General features: G+C 42.9%; 3 protein-coding genes across 3 annotated transcripts in view; 2 read left to right on the top strand and 1 right to left on the bottom strand.

The window, feature by feature from the left end:
* Positions 1-6,858, bottom strand: part of LOC111958923 (ubiquitin carboxyl-terminal hydrolase 45-like) — a 42,485-nt gene extending 35,627 nt beyond the window's left edge. Inside the window, 5 exon segments of the mRNA XM_070437281.1 lie at positions 3,141-3,241; positions 3,544-3,644; positions 3,850-4,019; positions 4,283-4,398; positions 5,433-6,858. Coding sequence (XP_070293382.1) covers positions 3,141-3,241; positions 3,544-3,644; positions 3,850-4,019; positions 4,283-4,385 — 475 coding nt within the window. The 5' untranslated portion in view covers positions 4,386-4,398; positions 5,433-6,858.
* A 388-nt stretch (positions 6,859-7,246) lies between these two features.
* tstd3 (thiosulfate sulfurtransferase like domain containing 3) lies at positions 7,247-12,897 on the top strand. The gene is made up of 4 exons (XM_023980706.2): positions 7,247-7,497; positions 7,692-7,877; positions 11,637-11,796; positions 12,393-12,897. Exons 1-4 carry the CDS (start codon positions 7,371-7,373, stop codon positions 12,448-12,450), a joined length of 531 nt encoding a protein of 176 aa, XP_023836474.1. The 5' UTR covers positions 7,247-7,370; the 3' UTR covers positions 12,451-12,897.
* Positions 12,898-21,355: 8,458 nt separating this feature from the next.
* Positions 21,356-25,502, top strand: LOC111958873 (desmin-like). The gene is made up of 4 exons (XM_070437420.1): positions 21,356-21,656; positions 24,437-24,596; positions 25,102-25,274; positions 25,457-25,502. Exons 1-4 carry the CDS (start codon positions 21,436-21,438, stop codon positions 25,500-25,502), a joined length of 600 nt encoding a protein of 199 aa, XP_070293521.1. The 5' UTR covers positions 21,356-21,435.
* The last annotated feature ends 265 nt before the right edge of the window (positions 25,503-25,767 follow it).

Genomic DNA, 25,767 nt, shown 5'->3' with positions numbered 1-25,767 from the left:
AAAACTCCCAAATGCAATGTCCCAAGAAGGAAGTTACCCTATCTAAATAATGCAAAAGTTACATTTTAACCTAATTCATGAGGAGAGAGAATGCAGGAGACAGTCAACTAATAAAGCAGGCTGCGGGAACATTATGTTGTGCTGCTGAAACGTAAAGCTACAACCGCTGTGCAACCAATAGGAAGTGAACAGCGCCTGGTGCTGATAATATAGCTAACTTGTTATGCAAGTGTTGCACAGCAACATATGGAGAAAAACTACACCAGTCGAGTAATTCAAATCGACAACAATCTTCATTTTAAATTTAACTTTACAAACAACAAGGGGGCTTAATTGGAGTCTATTTCTTCCGAGCCCATGCCTATGTAAAATAACTTTACTGGCTGAGGTCGGCTTAAACTGTGAGACTTAACAGCATCTTTCACAATCATTTTTTGTTGTTGTTGTTGCTTAAATTAAAAAAAAAAAAAAAAATTTAAAAGCAATGTGTGTCTGAATGTCTGTATCGGGATAGCCTGTTCCAGTAACGACAGAATAAACAGAAAATACTGTCAGCTTGAGACCTAAATATCCCTGGATAAGCACTCACGATAATGTTAGAATTTTCGAAATACAGTCATATAGTCATAGGCCACTAAGTTACTTACTCAATCGGGAAAAGTTGCATTTCCCTCAGATACGATCTTGTGGCTGTCGGGTGAGATGGATGTGATTTTGACCTCAATTGACTTATGTGAGAGCCGGTTCCTGTCGTGAGTCTATATTGCGTGAGATTATACTGCGTACATAGAAGAAAATGAGGACTATCACAGGTGTAAGCCGATCCAAACATTGTTAGCACATAAAATGCAAGTATCTTTATTGTGCTGTATTCCTCTGAGCATGCCACCCACAACGCACACAAGGACTCGGCGTTCCTGAGCGCATCCCTGATTTGGCTCGATGTCTGGAATTCATTCAGCTCAGTTTGAATTGCAGCCTCATCCAGCGAGGGTATCGTTTTCTTAGTAAGGGAGGAGAATTCTCCACCTGGGCGGACTGTGAGAGGATCACGTACAAATGGAATATCTTCGGGCACGCTGTAGTCTTCAAATCTGGTGGAAAAGTTGTCCCTCAGCTGCTTGATGAAATCTTCCACCCCCTCTGTGACAATGCTGCGGCCTGGTCCCACTGCCTGTCGTTTCTTCAGTGTGCTGAAGTGCAGTAGCCTTCCAGATGACAAGTCCAAATCGAACTCCTCAAATTTCTGTGTAAAGGCCTCAAGTTTTTCCACCATGTACACGACAGTTTTCCCTCTTCCTTGTAACTACAGATTTAACCTGTTTAAGTGTCAAAATATGTCTGCCAAAAAAGCCGTGTGTGTAGGCTTCAATGTTTCTGCGTCTGGCCTCTGTCTGGGGCAGGAAGGCCACTTTGAAAGGTCCATGCTTAGATTTAGAATGACGTCTGAGATTGAATTATTTCATTGCAAATAAGACACACTGGCTTGGCATTGGGAAAATACAGTAAGATGAACGCATCTCTCCTTACACTCTTCCCGGAAACTTGCATTTTCATTATCCACCTTTCTTTTGATACTTTTTGAGAGCGACATTTTCTCTTACGATCAAGCTAATTGTTCTGAACAAATGTTGACGTTAAAAAAAGTAGTGTAGCCTACAGTAGGCTACGTAGACCTGTTTTACCCCACCAATCAACGCACAGAGAAAGACTAAAATAAATGAATAGGGAGGAACATGGTGATTTTATGAATGTAATCAGATCAAAATTATTATGTTTTTGTCACTGAATTTATCATGTACTAATCAGATGTGTTAAAAATGTTGTTCAATTCGTAGTGTAGGCCAATTAATTGTGCTAATATTATATACAAGTTATGTTCTGGCCCGCAGACTATTAGCCCAGAAAAAAAATTGGCACAAGGCCTAACCTAGTTGACAACCCTGTCTAAACCATTCACTTTCAAGACAGGGTAAAATCCAAAGCGGCATAATATTAATTTGCTAAATACCATGCTAATTTCTAAATATTGACATAGTACTAGCTCAAAACATTTTGAATCTGTAAAAATGACAAGTTAAATCAGTGGGTGATGTGGTTTCAGAAAAAAAGTGGGGGGGACAAAAAGCATAAATTTCCACCACCCCTAATCTGATAGTGGGGTGGTAGATGCTCAGTCTGGGCTCAACTGCCTATACACACCTTTGACATGGTCTCTCTCGCTCACACACACACACACACACACACACACACACACACACACACACACACACACACACACACACACACACACACACACACACACACACACACACACAGCTTAGAGAAGTAACCAGATCAGAGAGGCCCAGTTCCAGAGCTCCCTTCAGCAGCAGATATTTAAATAGAAATGTGTTCATGCAATACATTTTAGTGCATCGCATCACATCAATTTGTTCCCCTAATCAAACCGAATCGTTTCAAACTAAAACGTATCGTTCCTGAATCATATCGGAGCCCATGCAGCTAGATGCGTATCGAATCTTTCATGAAAGAAGAGATGCACATCCTTAGCTAACAATTTTATGGGCCACAGTTTCAAAGAAAAAGGTGCCTGGATTCTGGAATCCAAAAAGCCTTGGCCACCAGGGGGAGCTGGTGTGTTACACTCAACTCCACACCTTCAGGTGAACATCAATGGAGTTACAGGCACCAATGTAAGTTTATAGAGGAGAAGAGTCTCCACAGAGGGTTTCTGCATTCAGTAATAACCTATATCTCTATGTATTAGCACATATTGTAAAAACCAATAGCAATTGCACTCAAAATACATAGAAGTGAAAGGAAGCTGAAATTGCTTCTTGGAAATCTAGGCTCTAGCCTAGAAGATAGAAGAGTTTTTTTTGAATAGTGGTTCTCATTTATTAAATTCTTCAGCTTTTCATTCAGTCCAGCGCCTTTGTCAAAGCCAAGAAACGTCAATATTTCAATTTGAAAAAAAGTGGGAGTTGTAGCAGCACCTTGTGCGGTGTAGCACTGTTTACCCACCCTTTTTCATTTCAGGTGGTAGCCTTGCTGTTCTCTTAGTCTACACATAAATATACCTCAAATGTATCACCTTTCATTGAGTGGCTGGCCTTGTCAGGTGTTGAACGTGTTACCTGAGGCTGCCTTGACAGAGTGCTTTTGTAGGAAGTCCAGGGTCTGGGCCAAAGCCTTCTTATTGCAGTGAGTGGAGAGCTCTTCATTACATTCAAAACACCTGTGAACAAATTGAAGAGAGAGAGAGAGAGAGAGAGCAGCAAACACAGCCATCAACTTACTGATGTAAATTGTCATTATTTTAGGTGGTGTGAATAACTACTGCTCACAACATTTACTGGAGATATTCTGAGGCAAAATGTAAATATTCAAATAACTTTTCAGTTTAAGACCCTTTGCCTACAGTGAAGACAAAGGGATAGTGCTACATCAGCCTATTTGGAACGGCAGAATGGCTGTAAAAAAAAATGTTGTCGTCCTGTTATAATCTGTATGTTCCATGTGTTGCTGTAGGGTCCTCACCAGGCCTTCCAGGTGCCGAGGCTGACGGTGATGCAGTGGGACTCAAGGTGGAGGGTTTGGTGATGCTTGGTGGAGTGCTGGCTCTCTGACTGGCTACAGCCCTGTGAAAGGGGTAAAGATCACTGGATCACCATTTCTTAGATAGTATGGATGGTGGTAGCCTCTTTGCCGGTCAGATTGTTACAAATGAAACAAACAGTGTATAACTTCTGAATCGCATGTCACGTGCAGCAATTCATACATCAAAATACTGACAGAACCTTCATCCTCCCGCCTTAGATAAAATATTTCAAAGTCCAAGCTCACCTGGAAGCCGCACTTGAGGCATACGAGGATGTCGTGGCCACTGGCTGGCTCTCCATCTATCATAGTCCTTTCCCTCAGGCAATCTGAACACATCGACCACATGCTCGAGGTCACCACCTTCTTGACTGAGCTCAGGTCCACTGCCTTGCTGACATGCTGGCAGGTCAGCCCTGAGGAGCAAGAAGTCACATTGATGTTGCTCGCTAACCCAGCATCTACAAATCCCTTAATGACCATGATTTACAATAGATGTCAAATAAAGGCATAATCTGAACTACACGAGTCCCCTGCCGTAGAATTAATCAGACATGATTGGACTATCCATTACTAGAGCAGAACATGCGGAAGGCTTATTGGGTCAATTAAACTTCTTTAGGCAGCCTATATAGAAACATATGTTTTTTTTTCATCACAACAGGGAGCATGATCTTACCGCTTACTTCGTCCGACGACTCCTCATCTCGAGGCTTCCTTGGCTTGTTAGTCCGCTTAGTCATGCCGACGGCTTTCAAGGAGAAGGGATCCTTTAGCCGCATCTGTAGCTGTAGACTGGAGAGACATAGGAATATCAGTACCACTCTGGGGTTTAAGCAGTGCCCAAAACCGACCGGGCCAAGAGAAAACATTGAAGGCAAATCTAAGAGCTTTGCTGCATGATTTAGTATAGGGCTGGGCAACTCTAACCAACTCAGTGGCCTTGTGATTTGAGTGTCCACCTGAGATTGGAAGGTTGGGATTTCGATCCCTAACCGAGTCATACTAAAGACAGTAAAAATGGGACCCAGTGTGTCTCTGCTTGGCACCCAGCATTAAGGAGATAGATTGGCGGTAAGGACCTGCAATAGACTAGCATCCCGTCCAGGGGATATACTTGTTCATCAAGCTGCCTCACGCTACAGAAACAGGAGATCTGCTCTTACGAGCCGCTCCAACTCGTGCAAGGTTACTTACTTACTGGGCATCTCTGGCATTGACGGGCTGCTGTATGTGCAGGCTTTTGTTTCAGCCCAGCCCAACACAACACCAGATTCAAAGAATCACATAGTCATGGTCTTGAATGGCCACCACAATTAGAATAAGTTGAATCTAGTGTGGGTAAGAGCTGTAGAGTGGCAATACTGAAGATGCCTGGCCTCCAGACTGAACTAACGTTAGGAGGGCAAAGTCACACACACAATAATCTAAACGACAATAGCTGAAATCTTTTGTTCTGTAGAGATATCGACAATGGTTCAACTAATTTATAAAGTCATCAACTTCGACATGATGCAAACGCAAAAACATGACACAGACCATACTTTTAATTGTCTTTTACAAATCTATTTTAACTGGATTACACTTAATATAACAATATAAAACCAAGTCAAGCCACCGTGACGTCTAGCTAACGCAGAGCATGACAAGTTAACTAACGTTACAGGTAGCTACTAGTACTGTCAAATGGGTCGCAATATAGACTGTTAGCTAGCTAACTAAGTTAACTTTGGAGTTCGTGGTTTTAAACGCGTTTTGCTACTAGCTGGAATACCACATTGCCTCTGATGATTTAAAAAATATGTTGTTGCTAACACGAAACAACTCACCTATTTATTTTTTCCCTGAAACTGGCCAATGAGCTAGCAAGTTAGCTAGCTAGCTAATATGTCAACACACTGTAGCGTCGTAATTTATTTCAAAAGATTGAGAACTGTATTGTATGTCATACACGACAAGAAACTCGAAAGTCCACAGAATACTTGTAGCTAGTGTCCAAAACGCAAAATACCGTTTCAGTTATAATTCTGGCTTTCTAAAACTATCGGGAACATAGAGAACTACCATCTGAACCAACAAAAAGTCAAATTGGTGAACTCAACATGTGACGCAATATGGTGGCTCGTTCAGGTTAAACACAGCTAGCAGGAAAAGCGAAGTTATGATGGTTGTAAAGTAAATTATGGAGCTATATTCTTAAGAAAATATGTATGCTTGTGTAAACATACGACAGATTTGATTTGAGAAGTGCGTTTTACTGTCTTTGGTGTGATGCGTACACTTCGGTGCACGCGCAATGTTGCGCATGTCAGTCAGAAGGACGGCACTTGATTGTTTTGCAGTTGAACACTTTCTGGGATTGAACGATTTTGCATCTGAAGAGGTACATTTAGCTAAACCTAACCCTTTTCCTAACCTTATCCTCATTATCCTAACCTGCCACATTAATTCTCACAACCTGCTACAGTAGTTCTCTTAACCTGCTATGTAAACATTAAGGTCAATTTATTTGGTTATTCCGAAATTCATTACAGTTTAAAATGTTCAACAAGTAAACATTCAGTCGAACATTAATTCAAAATAATCAACAATTCAAACTATAAGTAATCAATTCAAGTAAAGCAAACCATCTGATCATCCAATCAAACAAAAGTTAAGAAGAGAAAAAAAGAAAAGAAATCAATGAATGAAAAAAAGGAATCAGACGAATCTGCCAGTCAATTCAGTCCGTCAGTCAGTCCACAATGTGTCTTTGGGGAGGGGAAGGGTTGAGCTACCAGTTGCTGGATGAAGGTGGCAATTCTGGTTGGTCAGTGCTGTGTCCAGGGTTGGTGCTGGTGTTGGGCCTAGGACCAGGAAAACCTGGGTTGGTGTTGGGGCCAGGTTAGAAATTGTGGTGGTAACAGTGCTGGAAAACCAGGGGTTGGTGCTGGGACTGTGGGCCTCTGAGAAAACAGGAACCCGGCACCGGGAACTGGGGCTGGGTCGGGATCTGTAGAGGGGAGGAAAGACAACCTGAAGAGCAAGCAGACACAAGGGAGCCCTAGACCTGGAGGACAATTGTGGCACTCCCCTGTGGTCCGCTTGCTCGGGGTGAAGGTCTGGTGTTTGGTCCCTCCGCACTTCATCGGGTGGTCTGGTGCTGGGACCGGACAATGGTATCTAGATTGGTGCTGGGACTGGTTCTGGATCTACAGAGGGGAAGAAGAACAACCTGAGAAACAAGCAGGCACACAAGGAGCCCTAGACCTAGGGGTCAGTGATGACATTCCCCTGTGTTACGCTCGCTCCGGGTGACATTAAGCCGTGGTGCACCTGGCTATGGCTGGTCTAACCAGTAATGGAGTGCTGATGTTACACCCATCACTGTTGATCCACCAACTGATGTTTTTTTGCAACGCCCACTTTCAGACACACTCCAAGTATGCAATTACCCATACGTTCTCTGCCTGAGTAGGGTATTTTAGTTTTTGAAGGACTGAAGGATTGGGAAAGTATATATTTTTGTTACTTTTTGTTGTTGAAGTGCATGTGGATTAATGTACATTTTCGCTTTCCGTATGGAGTTGAATTTTCTCTTGTAAATGTTTTACCCCCGTCCAGTTGGTGGCGACAATACACCTTTTGAGTGTTGTTCCTCATAAAACCCAAAGAAGAAGAAGAAGAAAACGACAGTGCTGGAGCGGTGAATACACTTAACAATACAGTAGTGCCGTTTTGAGTTTTGTTTTGAAACCTTTGATTTAGTTACACGTGTAAATATTGACATGGCTCAGAAAGCTTGTTCGAGGCTTGCCGCAGCGATTCCATGGCTTTTAGCAAACCGAAATGTCATTTCAGCCTCACGAAGAGCACTGTCAAACACATTCGGTACTCACTCCCGATGTGCATCATGTAAGTCTGCTTGGCATGGGTTGAAATGAATAACCAGTCTTAAGGCTGTGTAATCAGCGAAGTTGAAGACGTGAGGCTTAATTGTAAACTTTTGTAGTGAGTCTTTTACACTATAAAACTCATTCAAAATGCTGGTAAACCCATTATTTATTTTGTTGCTCACTAGTAAACAACCGTTGTTTTATATCTTTCAGATATCCATGCCACCCACAAAGAGTACCTGTTACGTAGTTTCAGCTCATCCCCATTGCCAGAAACTGATGTCTCTTACGAACAATTAAAGAAACTAATCGCTACCCGAACAAGTGTGGTAATAGATGTCCGGGAGCCGTGGGAACTCCGAGAGTACGGAAACATCCCGGGGTCAATCAACGTACCTCGTGAGTTACCTTATTCAGTATGACCTGTCTCATGACATAAATTTCTAAAGAACAAATCTGCATATTGTAAAATGTGCTGCAGCATGGTACAATATGACGTAGAGTTTGATATGAAGCCATTCTTGTCATTGTGGTTTTGCTGTCCATTGTAAATAATGTTTTGTAGGCCTATGTAGCCAAATTACATATCAAATCAAATGTTATTTGTCACATGTGCCGAATACAACAGGTAGACCTTACAGCGAAATGCTTACTTACAAGCCCTTAACCAACAATGCAGTTTTAAGAAAATACCCCCCTCCCCCAAAAAAGTATGAGATAATAATAGCAAATAATTAAAGAGCAGCAGTAAATAACAATAGCGGGGTTATATACAGAGGGCACTGGTACAGAGTCAATGTGCGGGGGCACCGGTGTTGAGGTAATATGTACATGTAGGTAGAGTTATTAAAGTGGCTATGCATAGATAATAACAGAGAGTAGCAGCAGCAGCGTATAAGGGAGGGGGGGGCCAATGCAAATAGTCTGGGGAACTATTTGATTAGCTGTTCAGGAGTCTTATGGCTTGTGGGTAGAAGCTGTTTAGAATCCTCTTGGACCTAGACTTTGGTACTCCAGTACCGCTTGCCGTGCAGTAGTAGAGAGAACAGTCTATGACTAGGGTGGCTGGAGTCTTTGACAATTTTTAGGGCCTTCCTCTGACACCGCCTGCTATAGAGGTCCTAGATGGCAGGGAGCTTGGCCCCGGTGATGTACTGGGCAGTACTCACTACCCTCTGTAGTGCCTTGCGGTCGGAGGCCGAGCAGTTGCCATACCAGTCAGTGATGCAACCCGTCAGGATGCTCTCAATGGTGCAGCTGTAAAATCTTTTGAGAATCTGAGGACCCATGCCAAATCTTTTCGGTCTCCTCTGGGGGAATAGGTTTTGTCGTGCCCTCTTCATGACTGTCTTGGTGTGCTTGGACCATGTTAGTTTTTTGGCGATGTGGACGCCAAGGAACTTGAAGCTCTCAACCTGTTCTACTACAGCCCCGTCGATGAGAATGGGGGCGGGCTCGGTCCTCCTTTTCCTGTAGTCCACAATCATCTCCTTTGTCTTGGTCACGTTGAGGGAGAGATTGATGTCCTTGCACCACATGGTCAGGTCTCTGACCTCCTCCCTATAGGCTGTCTCATCGTTGTCGGTGATCAGGCCTACCACTGTTGTCATCAGCAAACTTAATGATGGTGTTGGAGTCGTGCCTGGCCGTGCAGTCATGAGTGAACAGGGAGTACAGGAGGGGACTGAGCATGCACCCCTGAGGGGCCCCCGTGTTGAGGATCGGGCGTGGTGGATGTGTTGTTACCTACCCTTACCACCAGGGGGTGGCCCATCAGGAAGTCCAGGATCGGGTTCCAGAGGGAGGTCTTTAGTGCCAGGGTCCTTAGCTTAGTGGTGAGCTTTGAGGGCAGTATGGTGTTGAACGCTGAGCTGTAGTCAATGAATAGTATTCTCACATAGGTGTTCCTTTTGTCCAGGTGTGAAAGGGCAGTGTGGAGTGCCATAGAGATTGCATCATCTGTGGATCTGTTGGTGCCTTATGCAAATTGGAGTGGGTCTAGGGTTTCTAGGATAATGGTATTGATGTGAGCCATGACCAGCCTTTCAAAGCATTTCATGGATACAGACGTGAGTGCTACGGGTCAGTAGTCATTTAGGCAGGTTGCCTTAGTGTTCTTGGGCACAGGGACTATGGTGGTCTGCTTGAAACATGTTGGTATTAGATTCCGACAGGGAGAGGTTGAAAATGTCAGTGAAGACACTTGCCAGTTGGTAAGCGCATGCTCGGAGTACACGTCCTGGTAATCTGTCTGGCCCTGCGGCCTTGTGAATGTTGACCTGTTTAAAGGTCTTACTCACATCGGCTGCAGAGAGCGTGGCGTGATCACACAGTCGTCCGGAACAGCTGATGCTCTCATGCATATTTCAGTGTTACTTGCATAGAAGTTATTTAGCTTGTCTGGTAAGCTCGTGTCACTGGGCAGCTCTCGGCTCTCGGCTGTGCTTCCCTTTGTAGTCTAATCATTTGCAAGCCCTGCCACATCTCACGAGCATCGGAGCCAGTGTAGTACGATTCGATCTTAGTTCTGTATTGATGCTTTACCCATTTAATGGTTCATTGGAGTGCATAGTGGGATTTCTCATAAGCTTCCAGGTTAGAGTCCCGCTCCTTGAAAGCGACAGCTCTACCCTTTAGCTCAGTGCGAATGTTTCCTGTAATCCATGGCTTCTAGTTGGGGTATGTACGTACAGTCACTGTGGGGACGACATCCTCAATGCACTTATTGATAAAGCCAGTGACTGATGTGGTGTACTACTCAATGCCATCGGAAGAATCTCAGAACATATTCCAGTCTGTCCTGTAGTTTAGCATCTGCTTTATCTCACCACTTTTTTAGTGATCTAGTCACTGGTGCTTCCTGCTTTAATTTTTGCTTGTAAGCAGGAATTAGGAGGATAGAATTATGGTCATATTTTCCAAATGGAGGGCGAGGGAGAGCTTTGTACGCATCTCTGTGTGAGGAGTAAAGGTGGAGCAATTTTTTTCCCTCTGGTTGTACATTTAACTTAAAACTGATTTAAGTTTCCCTGCATTAAAGTCCCCGGCCACTAGGAGTGCCGCCTCTGGATGAACCTTTCCCTGTTTGATTATGGCGGTATGATCATATGTAATCATTCATGCTTTTTTATATGTTCTATTTTATCTGTAAATCCACCAATGAAGTCAAGCCTCAGCCGGCCATGATTACAGACACCTGTGTGTGTCCTTTCAAACTACAGTATACATGTGTACTTTGTGATAGGGGCAGTATAGGCCACGCTTAAATGTGCAGTTTTGTCACACAATGCTACAGATATCTACATTTTAAGGGAGTGTGCAATTGGCATGCTGACTGCAGCAATGTCCACCAGACCTGTTGCCAGAGATTTGAAAGTTCATTTCTCTACCATAAGCCACCTCCAACGTTGTTTTAGAGAATTTGACAGTACGTCCAACCGGCCTGACATCCGCAGACCACATTGTAACCACACCAGCCCAGGACCTCCACATCCGGCTTCTTCACCTGCGGGATCATCTGACCAGCCACCCAGACAGCTAATGACACTGAGGAGTATTTCTGTCTGTAATAAAAACCCTTTGTGGGAAAAAGGCTGGGCCTGGCTCCCAGGTGGATGGGCCTATGTCCACCCAGGCCCACCCATGCCTGCACCCCTGCCCAGTCATGTGAAATCCATAGATTAGGGCCTAATGAATGTATTTCAATTGATTGATTTCCTTATATGAATTGTAACGCAGTACAATCATTGACATTGTTGCATGTTGTGTTTTATATTTTTGTTCAGTGTATATACAAGCTAGTGACCTGCTGTGTTATCCTGATGGAGACACTTTAGCTGTTAAAACGTTGGTTATTCAATTATTGCATCTGCACTCCTAGTGTGTGCCGCTCCCCTTTTCTTTTACAATATGATTTTCTGGCACAAAAACAAATCCATTTCAATGCAAACAAACACATTATGTTATGACAACTTCTAGTAGCACTCGTGGGCTTCCACCAACCTCTTTGACATTCCTAGCACACTTTTAGGGACATAGGCTACTGATTTGCAGATAGACATGATAAAGACATGATATTCATAGGACACAATTGTGTAAAAAAGTCTGCTCTTTATGCCTCAGTTCTGTTGTATACTGTTATTTTCCATTCCGTTGCAGTGGGACAGGTGAACATTGCCCTCCAGCTGAATCCTGAGGAGTTCAAGGAGAAGTATGGTGGAGACATGCCCCAGCCGACAGACCACATTGTCTTTTCCTGCCTGGCTGGGATAAGGAGCCAAAAAGCCCTAGACCAAGCCGTCGCTCTAGGATATAAAGAGTGAGAGACTGCATTATGCACACACTACTAGTAGTACCATACTATACATTGCAGGCCTATATTATATTGATATAAAATGCATAGGCTAGAAATAACTTCTCACTTTTGAGATTTCTTCATGTCATGCTTTTTCATGCTATAGAAAATACAATTCAGCTCTTGACTTAATTTTGTTTAAGGCCGATTTTATTTCACTTCTTTACACAACAGTGCTTTACCCAGCATGCTCAGCACCATGGGGAAGTGCCACATACAGTACTAAAACATCTGATCAACTACATGGAAATATTTATTTTTTATGCTGTAGTTGTGAAAAACAGGGACTATTTCATTATATCAGTTTTTATTTAACCTTTATTTAACTAGGCAAGTCAGTTAAAAACAAATTCTTATTTTCAATGACGGCCTACCGAGGAACAGTGGGTTAACTGCCTTGTTCATGGGCAGAACGACAGATTTTTACCTTGTCAGCTCGGGGATTCGATCTAGCAACCTTTCGGTTACTGGCCCAATGCTCTAACCACTAGGCTACCTGCTGCTCAGTTCTTTAAGCATTAATCGCTCACTTATTCTCTTCCTTTTCTCTCTCTTTCTAGCGTACAACACTATGCAGGTGGATGGCAAGATTGGGCAAAATGTGAACAGGAAAGCTGATTGTCTGGGAGGCTCAAGAATTGTGCCATTCTTGGAAGTCGTTTTGCTTAATCATACCAGAAGTTTATAAGGTTTTATTTAATCAATCAAGATTGAGCTATTATCTGACATTTCAGATTATTATGGAAGGTAATCCATAAATAGCCAATTTTGCTTTATATCATTAGAGGGAATGTACACAGCAAATTGACCACTGTTACCTGTTGATTCAAGAGTGAAATTGACCCTGTGGTTTAAAATAAACCCATTGTTGGTGTTAATAACCCGTTTCAAGTGTGATTGTGTCAGTTTCTCTGTGGAGAAATTCACACCCATCATTATCGTATTTCCCAGCATGCTCTACTGCAGCAAAAAAAAATAGGATTGTTTTAAGTGTTTTTGCATGTACATTGATTAAGTTCAAAATCCTATGCTACATAAAGATAAATAAACGAATTCAATCAGTTAGTTTGATTTATTGCACCTGTTACTGAAATGGTTGTTCCAGGTTAAATGGTAGTCTCCTTTTATTAATATTCCTAACCATAACAGTCATTCTGAATGCTGGTTGCAGGTGAATAAAAATTCCAACTGTTGGATGTCCTAACACTGGCTAGATTCGAATAGGAATTACTCATCACTTTGTAAGCCAGCATAATGAGACTTGCAGTCTTGATATGGCCTGTAAACCAGGAGGTTCCTAACCCTTCTGTGTTTGGGTAAAACTTGGCCATCAAAGTAAGGTCTTATGATACTGTATATGTTGGGTATTTTCATAAACATTTCAATTTTAATGTTAATATTCGCCTAACAGTAGGAATTCACTTGGTTAAGTCCACAGGACTGAAAATGAATAAATTCAACAACCATGTCTTGAAAATTAACAAATTCAACAACCACTAACAAATTCTGTCGTGGGTGGTAACTCTACAATTCACTTCAAAATACAAGGCACACTGGAAATTATATATATTGCCATGGGTATTATTAGCAAACCATGCTAATATATCCTCGAAACACAGCTTTGAGGGCATTATCATTTGTATACAATGGGTTACCAATATTCAAATAATGATTGACATATTTTCATTAAAAACACAATTTTGATGAATTTATTCATACTATTTAATTATTCCACGAGATATAATCCGACACAAATCTAGGGTTACTACCCAAGTCGGCTGGTCATTCGTTCTATCGGTTCGGTTGCCAGAGTATCGACCCAGTCGTTAAGTCCTTTTGTCTATGGATGTGACCCAGTCGTTCATTCTAAATGTTCCGTTGCCATGACCGCTGAAGAGCTCAGTGACTTTCAACGTGGCACCGTCATTGGACGTCACCTTTCCATCAAGTCAGTTCGTAAAAGTTCTGCTAGAGCTGCTCCAGTCAACTGTCGTGTTGTTATTGTGAAGTGGAAACGTCTAGGAGCAACAACAGTTCACCCACGAAGTGGTGGGCCACACAAGCTCAAAGAACGGGACCGCCGCGTGCTGAAGCACGTAGCGTGTAAAAATCGTCTGTCCTCGGTTGCAACACTCACTACTGAGTTCCAAACGGCCTCTGGAAGCAACGTCAGCACAATAACTGTTCGTTGGGAGCTTCATGAAAAGGGTTTCCATGGCCAAGCAGCCGAACACAAGCCTAAGATCACCATGCGCAATGCCAAGCGTCGTCTGGAGTGGTGTAAACACGTTCTATGGAGCGATGAATCACGCTTCACCATCTGGCAGTCCGACGGACGAATCTGGGTTTGGCAAATGCCAGAACAACGCTACCTGCTCGAATGCATAGTACCAACTGTAGAGTTTGGTGGAGGAATAATGGTCTGGGGCTGTTTTTCATGGTTTGGGCTAAGCCCCTTAGTTCCAGTGAAGCGAAATCTTAACGCTACAGCATACAATGACATTCTAGACGATTCTGTGCATACAACTTTGTGGCAACAGTTTGGGGAAGGGCCTTTCCTGTTTCAGCATGACAATGCCCCCGTGCACAAAGTGAGGTCCATTCAGAAATGGTTTGTTTAGATCGGTGTGAAAGAACTTGACTGGCCTGTACAGAGCCCTAACCTCAACCCCATCAAACACCTTTGGGATGAATTGGAATGCCAGCTGCGAGCCAGGCCTAATCACACAACATCAGTGCCCGACCTCACTAATGCGCTTGTGGCTGAATGGAGGCAAGTCCCCGCAGCAATGTTCCAACATCTAGTGGAAAGCCTTTCCAGAAGAGTGGAGGCTGTTATAGCAGCAAAGGGGGGACCAACTCCATATTGATACCCATGATTTTGGAATGAGATGTTCGACGAGCAGGTGTCCACATACTTTTGGTCATATAGTGTATTTGCTCTCTCACCAGGCCACTGTTCAGAAGAGATACCTGTGAAACGTTAGCCAACTAACGTAATCACTTCAAACTGAAGCTGCAATGACAGCAAACCAGATCCATTTTTTTTTCTATTGACATTTCTTTGTATATATTCAGAAACATTGTGCTGATTCAGGATTTTGAATGGCTGAGAAAAGAGGCCAGCCTGTATGTCTCGTCCTTACCCCCGACACGTTCAGTACTGTGGTACAGCTGGAGATCGAATTTCAATATTGAAACAATGTTGCAAATGCTGGATCTATAGACCGCAAGGTTGATACAAATATCTGCTGTTGAAAACCAAATGCTAGTCTAAAAGAAATGGGAGATAATGTCTAGATGCTTTTTACAGTGTAGATCTAGTGTATAAATTGTGTGGCTGGGCTGACGAGACAGTCGATTGCGCAGTCAGATGGAACAGAGTAAATAGGCATTTCAACGTCATAGTTTTAGCCGCTGGTAACTGGAATAGACACCGGCTAGAATGCAGTTTTAACCAATCAGAATCCAGGATTAGATCCACACGTTGTATAATAATCAACTCCAAATTATGTTTTTATTGGTGGAGTATGTCGCTGTGAACCTTGTACTTTGTGCAGGGTACCGTAGGTAGCTGATATGGTAATATGGGATATGTTTGGCTTCAGCTTGTATCTGGGCTGCGTTCAGCAGTGCACAACATTGTGACACATTCAGATAGAAATATATTGTGTAGGACAGACATGATTCTCTGTCTGCTTATCCATCAGTCTAACAAACACTATGAACTGAAAAACAATCAAGCCTTAAATGCCTGTACTAAAAATCTCTACCTGGTACAGCCAGAAGAGGATGGGCCCAACCCTCTGAGCTGTATTTTTCTCTAGGTTTCTTCCAAGGTTTTATCTGTCTAGGGAGTTTGTCCTGGCCACTGATTCGCTTCTGCTTTGCTTGCTCTTTGGGATTTTGGCAGGTAACTGGTAAAGCACTGTGACAACTGCTGTTGTAAAAAGGGCTTTATAAAATAAACTTGATTGACATGCAGAATAAAGAATGACATCTATTCGTGACATTTCTATCTGCAGCGTTCCACAATGTTTGCCTACTCAACGTGGCCCAGGTCTCTCCTGTGAAGTAAATATGAGCATTGGTGAATACAACATGCTGTGTTGAAGGCTAAGTTATTGGATATAATATAGATAGGTAGGTTGTTGCTGCATATACTGATCAAATACACAATACTTTATTTAGCTTCTGTATGAAATGAAATAAACACACATTGATTTACCATGTCTCTTTTAATTGTCAAAAAGGTTTTCTGAGGATCGAGCAGTGGAAACTAGGCAAAATCTATAACAAGGTACAAAGAACATTATTTACTAGGGAAATACATGTTCTCATGAAATAACAGACACGGCCATATGATATGCTATATAACTGAATTAACTTAGGATATTTGTCTGCTATGAAAAAGGTATTGGTAACTTAATCCCTGCATGTAGAATGCTGGTGCACTGGGGTGATATACTGTAAGTAATAACCACTTGAAATAACCAATACCTCTCCATATGAATTTGCCACATAACCTCCAGAAGGCATTCACAAGTTCCTTTGTCATCAATGATAGATGTGTCAAGTTTGTTGCCAAATTCAGCAGTCCTTGTACACAAGTACATAGCCACAGGCATCTATTCACCTAGTGGTTCTCTACTTCATCCAACTAAAAAACCACCAGAAACACAATCCAGGCACATTAATGAGAGGCAGATCTTTGAGAATGGCTTCAGAAGCAGCAATGTCTGTGTCTTCTTAATTTTCCTGGCTCAACATTCTCTGTTTAATTACATTGCCATCTTGAACCAGGGTTGGGACCAACGCCATTTCAGGAAGTAAATTGTCATTCCAATTGCAAATTTTTCACATAGACATCCATTGATTCAAATTGGAATAGGAATTTCAGTTTACTTCCTGAATATAAATGGAATTCACCCGAACCCTGTTCATGAAAGGGTACATAGCCAAAAACAGAAAGTAAGAAATGTTTTTGGACAAGTTGACGTCTTTTCTAGGACAATGCAGAGCCATAGTAATTTACAGTGCCTTCAGAAATTATTCATACCACTTAACTTATTCAACATTTTGTTGTGTTACAGCCTTAATTAAAAATTGATTAAATAGATGTGTTTTCTCCCCCCCATCTAGACACAATATGCCATAATGACAAAGTGAAAACATGTTTTTTATTTTTATTTTAGCATATTTATAGAAAATGAAATACAGAAATATCCAATTTACATAAGTATTCACACCCCTGAGTCAATACATCTTAGAACCACCTTTGGCAGCGATTACAGCTGTGAGTCTTTCTGGGTAAGTCTCCATGTAACGATCGTTGTTTGAAGGATGGTCGGACCAAGATGCAGCGTGGGGTAGGTTAATCATTTTTATTTATGATCACCGGCACAAACAACAAGAATGTTCAGCTTTGTAGGGCTAAAAAGCAACAATACAAAAACAAGATCCCACACAAAACAGGTGGGAAAAGGCTGCCTAAATATGATCCCCAATCAGAGACAACGATAGACAGTTGCCTCTGATTGGGAACCATACCAGGCCAACATAGAAATACAAAAAACTAGAGTACCCACCCTAGTCACACCCTGACCTAACCAAAATAGAGAATAAAAAGGCTCTCTAAGGTCAGGGCGTGACACTCCAAGAGCTTTGCACACCTGGATTGTACAATATTTGCACATTATTCTTTTTTAAATTCTTCAAGCTCTGTCAAGTTGGTTGTTGATCATTGCTAGACAGCCATTTTCAAGTCTTGCCATAGATCTTCTAGCAGATTTAAGTCAAAACTGTAACTAGGCCTCTCAGGAACATTCAATGTTATCTTGGTCAGCAACTCCAGTGTATATTTGGCCTTGTGTTTTAGTTTATTGTTCTGCTGAAAGGTGAATTTGTCACCCAGTGTCTGTTGGAAAGCAGAATGAACCAGGGTTTCCTCTAGGATAAGGCCTGTGCTTAGCTCTATTCTGTTTATTTTTATCCCCCCAAAAAACTCACTAGTCCTTGCCTAGGACATGCATACCCATAACATTATGCAGCCACCACCACACTTGACAATATGAAGAGTGGTACTCAGTGATGTGTTGTGTTGGAATTGTCCCAAACATAACACTTTGTATTCAGGACATAAAGTTTTTTCTTTACCAATTTTTTTAGAGTTTCACTTTAGTGCCTTATTGCAAACAGGATGGATGTTTTATGTTTTGTATTCTGTACATGTTGCGTTACGCACTGAAGCTAGGTCAGGAGTCAAACGCAGGAGAGCAGAGAAGTCAGTGTAGCGTATGTTTTAATAAGGGCAAGTCCAAAAACACGGTACAGTACAATACCCAAAAACAACGCCCAAGATAATGGGAACTAACAGTACTCCCGTAAGGCGCACAAACACAAGGCACCTTACTATAATAAACACACGCGAAATACACTGAGGAAAGCCTCCATAAGCAACAAGAAAAATAATCCTGCACAAACCTGAGTGGGGAAACGGGTAAATATACACACAGAAATTAAAGCAAATGAAAACCAGGTGTGAATGAACCAAAAACAAAACAAACGGAAAAGGAAAAATGGATCGGTGATGGCTAGTAGGCCGCCGACCGCCGAGCACCGCCCGAACAGGGAGAGGAACCACCCTCGGTGGAAGTCGTGACAATACAGGCTTCCTTCTTTTCACTCTGTAATTTAGGTTAGTATTGTGGAGTAACTGTTGTTGATCCATCCTCAATTTTCTCCTATCACAGCCATTAAACTCTGTTTTTTTTTTTTGTGTGTTTTTTTTTATCCCCTTTTCTCACCAATTTTCGTGGTATCCAATCGCTAGTAATTACTATCTTGTCTCATCGCTACAACTCCCGTACGGGCTCGGGAGAGACAAAGGTCGAAAGCCATGCGTCCTCCGAAGCACAACCCAACCAAGCCGCACTGCTTCTTAACACAGCGCGCCTCTAACCCGGAAGCCAGCCGCACCAATGTGTCGGAGGAAACACCGTGCACCTGGCCCCCTTGGTTAGCGCGCACTGCGCCCGGCCCGCCACAGGAGTCGCTGGAGCGCGATGAGACAAGGATATCCCTACCGGCCAAACCCTCCCTAACCCGGACGACGCTAGGCCAATTGTACGTCGCCCCACGGACCTCCCGGTCGCGGCCGGCTGCGACAGAGCCTGGGCGCCAAACCCTCCCTAACCCGGACGACGCTAGGCCAATTGTGCGTCGCCCCACGGACCTCCCGGTCGCGGCCGACTGCGACAGAGCCTGAACCCAGAGACTCTGGTGGCGCAGCTAGCACTGCGATGCAGTGCCCTAGACCACTGCGCCACCCGGGAGGCCCATTAAACTATGTTTTATAGTCACCATTGGCCTCATGGTGAAATCCCTGAGCAGTTTCCTTCCTCTCTGGCAACTGAGTTAGGAAGGACGCCTGTATCTTTGTAGTGACTGGGTGTATTGATACCATCCAAAGTATAATTAATAACGTCACCATGCTCAAAGGGATATTCAATGGACGCTTTTTTTGACCCATCTACCAATAGGTTCCCTTTGTGAGGCATTGGAAAACCTCCCTGGTCTTTGCGATTGAGTCTGTGCTTGAAATTCACTGCTCCACTGAGGGACCTTACAGATAACTATATGTGTGGAGTACAGAGATGAGGTAGTCACTAAACAGTTATACTAAACACTATTATTGCCCACAGAGTGCGTCCATGATACTTATTATGTTACTTGTTAATCAAATGTATACTCCTGAACTTATTTAGGCTTGCCATAACAAATGGGGTTGAATACTTATTGACTCAAGACATTTCAGCTTTTCATTTGGAATGAATTTGGAAAATGTTCTAAAAAGATAATTCCACTTTGACATTATGGGGTATTGAGTTTGTAGGCCAGTGACACAAAATCTCAATTTAATCCATTTAAAATTCAGACAGTAATACAACAAAATGTGGAAAAAGTTAAGGGGTGTGAATACTTTCTGAAGGCACTGTATATCTCTCTATATATGGCTCCGGCACAGTGCACCCTTGTGCAATGGAGCGAGTATGTTATGGATGAGTGATGTCATAGTTTGATTAGATGTTGAACTGCGCTGGTGGGCATACTTAGCTTCTGTTCTCATCACTGAGATACGCAGAGCAGACTCCTCCACATCCCACACGCCTGCAAGCTCTGAGGTAAATGGAAAGAATCTTACCAATGGAAAATTCAGTGAATCTCTTGTAAAAGTGTTGACACCCTCACACAATGTTACAATGTTGCAGTTTTTCAGATCAGGGCAAAAGGCCTATAGGACAAGAGTCCAATATACTGTATTTGAGGTAACACTTTAATATGTGATTATTCTTGTCAATCAATACCCATTGTTTCGCTGTACTTAAAGGGGCAATCTGCAGCTCAAACAACAACAAAGCCTACACTACGCCACTGTTTTGGTAAACAGCTGAGAGATGGCCCCTTTATTGTGAATCGTTTTACTGCTGTATGTACAGTATAACAGTGAGTATTCATTACCTACACTGTATGTACAATAATTATCACAGAAATAACATTGTAAAATAAAGTGCCACCATTTTTGACAGTTTTATGATTTTGGCAGTGGCGCAAGCAAATAATGGGTGGGAACCATAATATCCTGACTATAGTACGTAGGCCAGCAGAAGGTTTGCTATCTTCTATGTACAGTGCTGGCCTAGTGTAGCTCATTCGAGAAGCCTGACTTCAGTGGTGCATAGGTAGTAATAGGGAACACACATATTGATACTGTATGTACTTACTGTCTATGCTTGTGAGTATGTGTGGGGGGTTTTGTTTGTTAGTGGTCAGTTTAGGGTTTAGGATCAAGGCAGTATCTTGTCAGGACCATGTCTATTTGCTGACGCCCTGGCCGGCTGAGTGGTCTTATAGGTGTTGTAGTAGGAGCTACTCCCTGTCACAGACCAGACTATCGTTTACTCCCTTCACATCCTTCTGCCACATCAAGCGTGAACTTCAGACCAACCCCCCTGCTTCTTCATTTTCCCTCATTCTCTCTCAAGCAGTTAATTCCATTTTCTATTTTGTTTCTGCATATCCTTTATTTAATGTAAAAAAAACAGACCAGACTAATAAGTACCAATTTATGTCAAATCTCAGGCAGCCCCTTGTCCCTCTGAAGCCAGCCTGACCTCATCGGGTCACCCCCTGGCCCTGTGCTCTGCGTGCAATTAAAGCCCCCTGCCCCATCGGAGCAGATTACATCAGTGACTGCTGTTGGACGCACCTACTGCCTAATGGGCCCTGCTAGCGCTGCCTCTGTTCTATCTGCCTTTCTGTTCCATAGCCCCTATTCAGCTCCTCGCAGGGTGCTGGCAGATGTCTGAATGTCGTGGCAGGTCTGGCCCACTGTGGTGCTGAGGTTAGAGATTCCAGAGGTCTTGGCTCATGAGTTGGGTTGGGCCAGGCCATGCCTTTGGGCTGGGCTAAGCCAGGCCGTGTGGAATATAAAGAGCCTCAGGCGATGGAGCTAGTGCACAACAAAAGCAGCAGAGGTCCCATAGGTGAAGACTGACCACCTCCAGAGAACGCAGACAAAGGCAAACCCGAGCAGCCGCCAACATGAGTCGCAGCCCTGAGAGGATTTCGTCCTACCGACGCCACTTTGAGGACAGCAGCAGCTCATCCTCCTACCAGGTTAGGGTGTCCAGCCCATCCCCGACCCGGAGGGTTAACCGCCACCAGTCAGCCAGCTACTCACGCAGTGCCGGAGCCAGCGGTATGCAGGCCCAGACCATGGGCAGAAGGACCGTCTCCACCTCACGCAACGCCCGTATGGCTGGGTAAGATGCTCACTCCACCCTGTACACCTAGTACACTAATAGCCTTTTCACATAACTAAGCCAAACTGAGCTGTATTGAGCTGGCCTGGTTCCGCATCCACCGTAGTTGCTAGGGCTATATCAAAGATCTTTATAACGAACCCAAGATAGACCAGAGCCTGCTGTTTCCAATGGGAGCAAATTAATCATCGTGGGCAGAACAAGCAAGGAGGTGGGCAGAGTCAAGCATGAGCTAGCGAGATCCTACTGGCGCATTTTAGCATTTATTTGCGCACTTCAGGGAACGCCTACTCTCTGAAGTGCCTATGTGCAATACTGTAATTCAATTGGCCCATGCACTCCTTCAATACAATGCTATTTTTAGAAACTTGGCCAAAGGATAAAGTCTACAAAACGTGGTCCACTAAAACAGGTTCTAGTTTTGGAAACAGAAAACTGTATTAAGATCAAATGTTTCATTGAGGGAAAAATTTGTAGAATGTCAAAAAAGTGATTAGAGCGTCGGGCCAGTAACCGAAAGGTTGCTGGATCGAATCCCCGAGCTGACAAGGTAAAAATCTGTCGTCCTACCCCTGAGCAAGGCAGTTAACCCACTGTTCCCCGGGCGCCAAAGACGTGGCTGTTGATTAAGGCAGCCCCCAGCACCTCTCTGATTCAGAGGGGTTGGGTTAAATGCGGAAGACACATTTCAGTTGAAGGCATTCAGGTGTACAACTGACTAGGTATCCCCCTTACCCTTTCATCACCATATTTGGTAGTGAGTGGAAATACCGACCGGATGCTACACATTTATATATCCAGTGAAATATCTGGTTCATTGTCCAATCTGTGGTTTTACTCAAATGTTCAAGCCCAGTAAGGCACAGTATGGTTCGGTTTGGCATAGTAGTGGGTAATAGAGGTTATATAGATACAGTTGATAAAATATAGGTAACATCTTAAAGAGAGTGCGAGATTACACACTGCTGATACACCACAAGTATTCTATTTGTGAATTTACAGAAAGCGACTTGTGTTACATTACCACCAAAATACAGGCAGTTATTACAGTACAAGATAGATGATAAGTTGCTGACAATAGTGTATGTACCTCCCCTCCCCTTACTGCTCTTCTGAGGCTATAGGCCAATTTGTCTCCTTACTGGCAGATGACTCAAAGAGTTGCCACAATTCTTCCTGACAGACATAACAAATCAAATTCTCCTTCACTCTGTGAAATACATGTTCCTGTCTAATTGCACTAGAGACAAGCCTGGCTATCAGAGTTGATAGGCTACCTTTATTGTAATCAAGCATTAAAAACACCATCAAGCAAATTAACTCTTAGATAGTGGAACCACAGACAATTTATAATCCACCACAGTTGTAATTGTTTCTTATTGTGCAGCACTAGCCCATTTCTAAATGTATTTTTGATGCAATTCGAAGGCATCAATTGATTAAAATGAAAACAGTAAGGCCTATGTCCATTTTCCACATAACGATTAGCCTACAAGACTAGCATCTAAAAAATTTACAACTCTTTATATTATTGTGAATTTTAGGTTTTAGGTGTCACTAAGTAAATAAGTAGGTAGGCCTAAACATTGTAAGAGACTAAATTCAATACATTTCAAAAACAGCAAAATAGCTCATATCCATGAGAACAACATTAATTTTTTTTTTTTTTTTTAAACTTGTAACAGTTGTAGTCCATAGGAGTGGGATTTATGGGTGCTGTAGCACCCCCTGAAAAATCGGAATAAAAAAAATCTATAAATTACGCTTTGTAAAAAAATAAAAAATAAAATGTATAATTAAGAACAGTATTTTGCAGGATTCAATAGTTGGAAGTGTAAGAGTTGTTGCCCTGTCCCTTTCTCTGCGATTGTCATTCTAATGGGATCAATAAAGAACAAAAACCTATCATCAAACATTTACATCAAAAGATGCAAAGTTATGGGAAATACACAAACAAATAACCAATAACATGGACAACAACCACTTTTTGTGAAGTATTCATTTACAATCCTTACAAACCACTTAATGTCAATGAACATTACTGTATTGGCTGGTCATCTAGGTTAGGTACCTGTAGACTTTCCATCAACGTGAAGGAAAACAATGCACAATATGGTAATTGAGTACATTGAGACATCAAGTGGTTTGTGAGGATGTGGCTCAGTAGGTACAGCATGGGCTTGCAACCCTAGGGTTGTGGGTTTGATTTCCACGGGGGACCAGTACAAAAGAGAATGAATAGGTATGCACTCACTACTGTAAATTGCTCTGGGTAAGCGCGACTAGTAAAAGGAATGAATAGACCATTTCTGTTTTCACATAGAAATAAGTTGTATTTGAAAAGTATTGAAAGAAACTGGAAACCATACTTTATATCAAGCAAGTATTAGGCTATCAGATTCATTGTTGTGTACAGATAATTTTCAGACTCAAGTTACAAATGCTGTTAAACACTCAAATACAAATACATTTAGTTTTTTTTTTTATCACAAAAAGTAGTGCACTGGGCCTTTACTAGTCCTGTATTAGCAGACGGATATAGACGTCTTCAGCCCAGCCCCCCAAAAATGTGCCACTGACATCAGAGTAGGAACAAATGTGGCACCTGGAAATTAATAAAAGATTGTGACAGGCCATCGATGGCTGTGATATGACACGCAAGTGGCAATAACCTTTAAAACATTTCATGTTGACGTTATGTCTTGATGTTCACAGAATAACAAAGTGATGTCAGTTATCTCCAGGTCAAGCGGTGAGTGTTGAACTGTCTGTCATTTTAGCGGGAATGTGGGAACCATGGCGTGTGTGGGCTATGGCAACGGGGCCCCGGTGGACCTGGACGCATCTGCTGCGGAGAACAAAGTATTCCTCAGCACGCGCAGTGGTGAGCGGCAGGAGATGGTCGTACTGAACGACAGACTTGCTGTTTACATTGAGAAGGTAAGCACTCACCACGCTTGCTCACACACAAGGCGCCAAGGCTAGTGCACACGAACAGCGTATTGGATAGGTGTGCGCGCACAGACTACTTCACGCAACATATGGGGATGAACTTGTTGTTTTGTGTCTTTTCATATTAGAGAGAGCCAACTTTCTAGTAAGCTATAGCCTATACATATCTGTTCTTCACACATGCATATGCTATTGTGTGTAGATTCTGGCCGGATACATTGCCTCAGTGACTCTGCCAATATTCTTTAACATCTGTGCGATATTCTGCCGCCCTTAACGTAGAGGAACAATGTTTATTTGATGGAATTTGTCTGATTAGACTACGCTTGCTTGAGTGTGCCATACAGGCCTGCAGTGGAGAAACGCGCCTTCTGGCTGTGGAGACGGAGGCACTCATTATTCCCACTTATTTGGGCAGCGAGCATATTCAAGTGGGGGGCCCTGGCGAACTTGATGATAATTCATACCCTGCCGTTGTCATTTTCTTAAAAAGGTTCGGTCCCTGGAGCAGCAGAACAAGCTGTTGGAGATGGAGATTGACGGCATCCAGAACCGGTTCGTGAAGCCGTCGGGCCTGCGCAAACTCTATGAGGATCAGCTGAGAGATCTGAAGAGGATTGCAGATCAGATGAGAATGCGCGGGGAGACAAGATGCTTAATCCACACGTCATCACTGTCCCGTTTTTCTTGTTTACTCGGAGAAAACAGAAACACACACACACACGCACACACACAGAGAGGAGGAGAGGATAAAGATGAAAGAGAGAGCGAGAATTGGAAGTGTCCAATATGGTGACTCGGCTTGTTACTTTATACCCCAATAAAGTAATCTGTGTTTTGGTTTACAGGACCAAGCTTAGCTGGCAAAGAAGCCTGGCAGGTCAACTGGAGTAACCAAAGTCAAATACGAGGAGGCGTTGAGCTGAGGAGGGGGCGAGATGGAGATAGAAGCATTCGTCGCGTGAAGGCGTTTAACACTTATAGTCTTAGCCAAAATTGCCTAATAAACATCAAAGTGCCATTGACGCATTGTGTGCCGCTATGGGGTTTTCAGATGTGGGACAGAGCACTCTAGCGCATCGCCCTGAGAACAGCTGGGCAGTTGGAGGTGGAGATTGAATTCTTCAGAAGGTGCACAAAGCGGTAGGTCGCGTATGCG

This window comes from Salvelinus sp. IW2-2015, linkage group LG35 (genome assembly GCF_002910315.2).
Source record: "Salvelinus sp. IW2-2015 linkage group LG35, ASM291031v2, whole genome shotgun sequence".
Classification (NCBI taxonomy): Eukaryota; Metazoa; Chordata; class Actinopteri; order Salmoniformes; family Salmonidae; genus Salvelinus; species Salvelinus sp. IW2-2015.
The sequence above is the reverse complement of the archived record's forward strand: the minus strand, read 5'-3'. Positions and strand labels throughout refer to the sequence as shown.

Bases quoted from the DNA above. Each gene is read 5' to 3' on its own strand.
- tstd3 (XM_023980706.2), top strand. From the start codon at position 7,371: ATGGCTCAGAAAGCTTGTTCGAGGCTTGCCGCAGCGATTCCATGGCTT. The intron at 7,498-7,691 runs GTAAGTCTGCTT...TATATCTTTCAG, and splicing joins TCACTCCCGATGTGCATCAT to ATATCCATGCCACCCACAAA. The intron at 7,878-11,636 runs GTGAGTTACCTT...ATTCCGTTGCAG, and splicing joins GGGGTCAATCAACGTACCTC to TGGGACAGGTGAACATTGCC.
- LOC111958873 (XM_070437420.1), top strand. From the start codon at position 21,436: ATGAGTCGCAGCCCTGAGAGGATTTCGTCCTACCGACGCCACTTTGAG. The intron at 21,657-24,436 runs GTAAGATGCTCA...CTGTCATTTTAG, and splicing joins CGCAACGCCCGTATGGCTGG to CGGGAATGTGGGAACCATGG. The intron at 24,597-25,101 runs GTAAGCACTCAC...TTTCTTAAAAAG, and splicing joins TTGCTGTTTACATTGAGAAG to GTTCGGTCCCTGGAGCAGCA.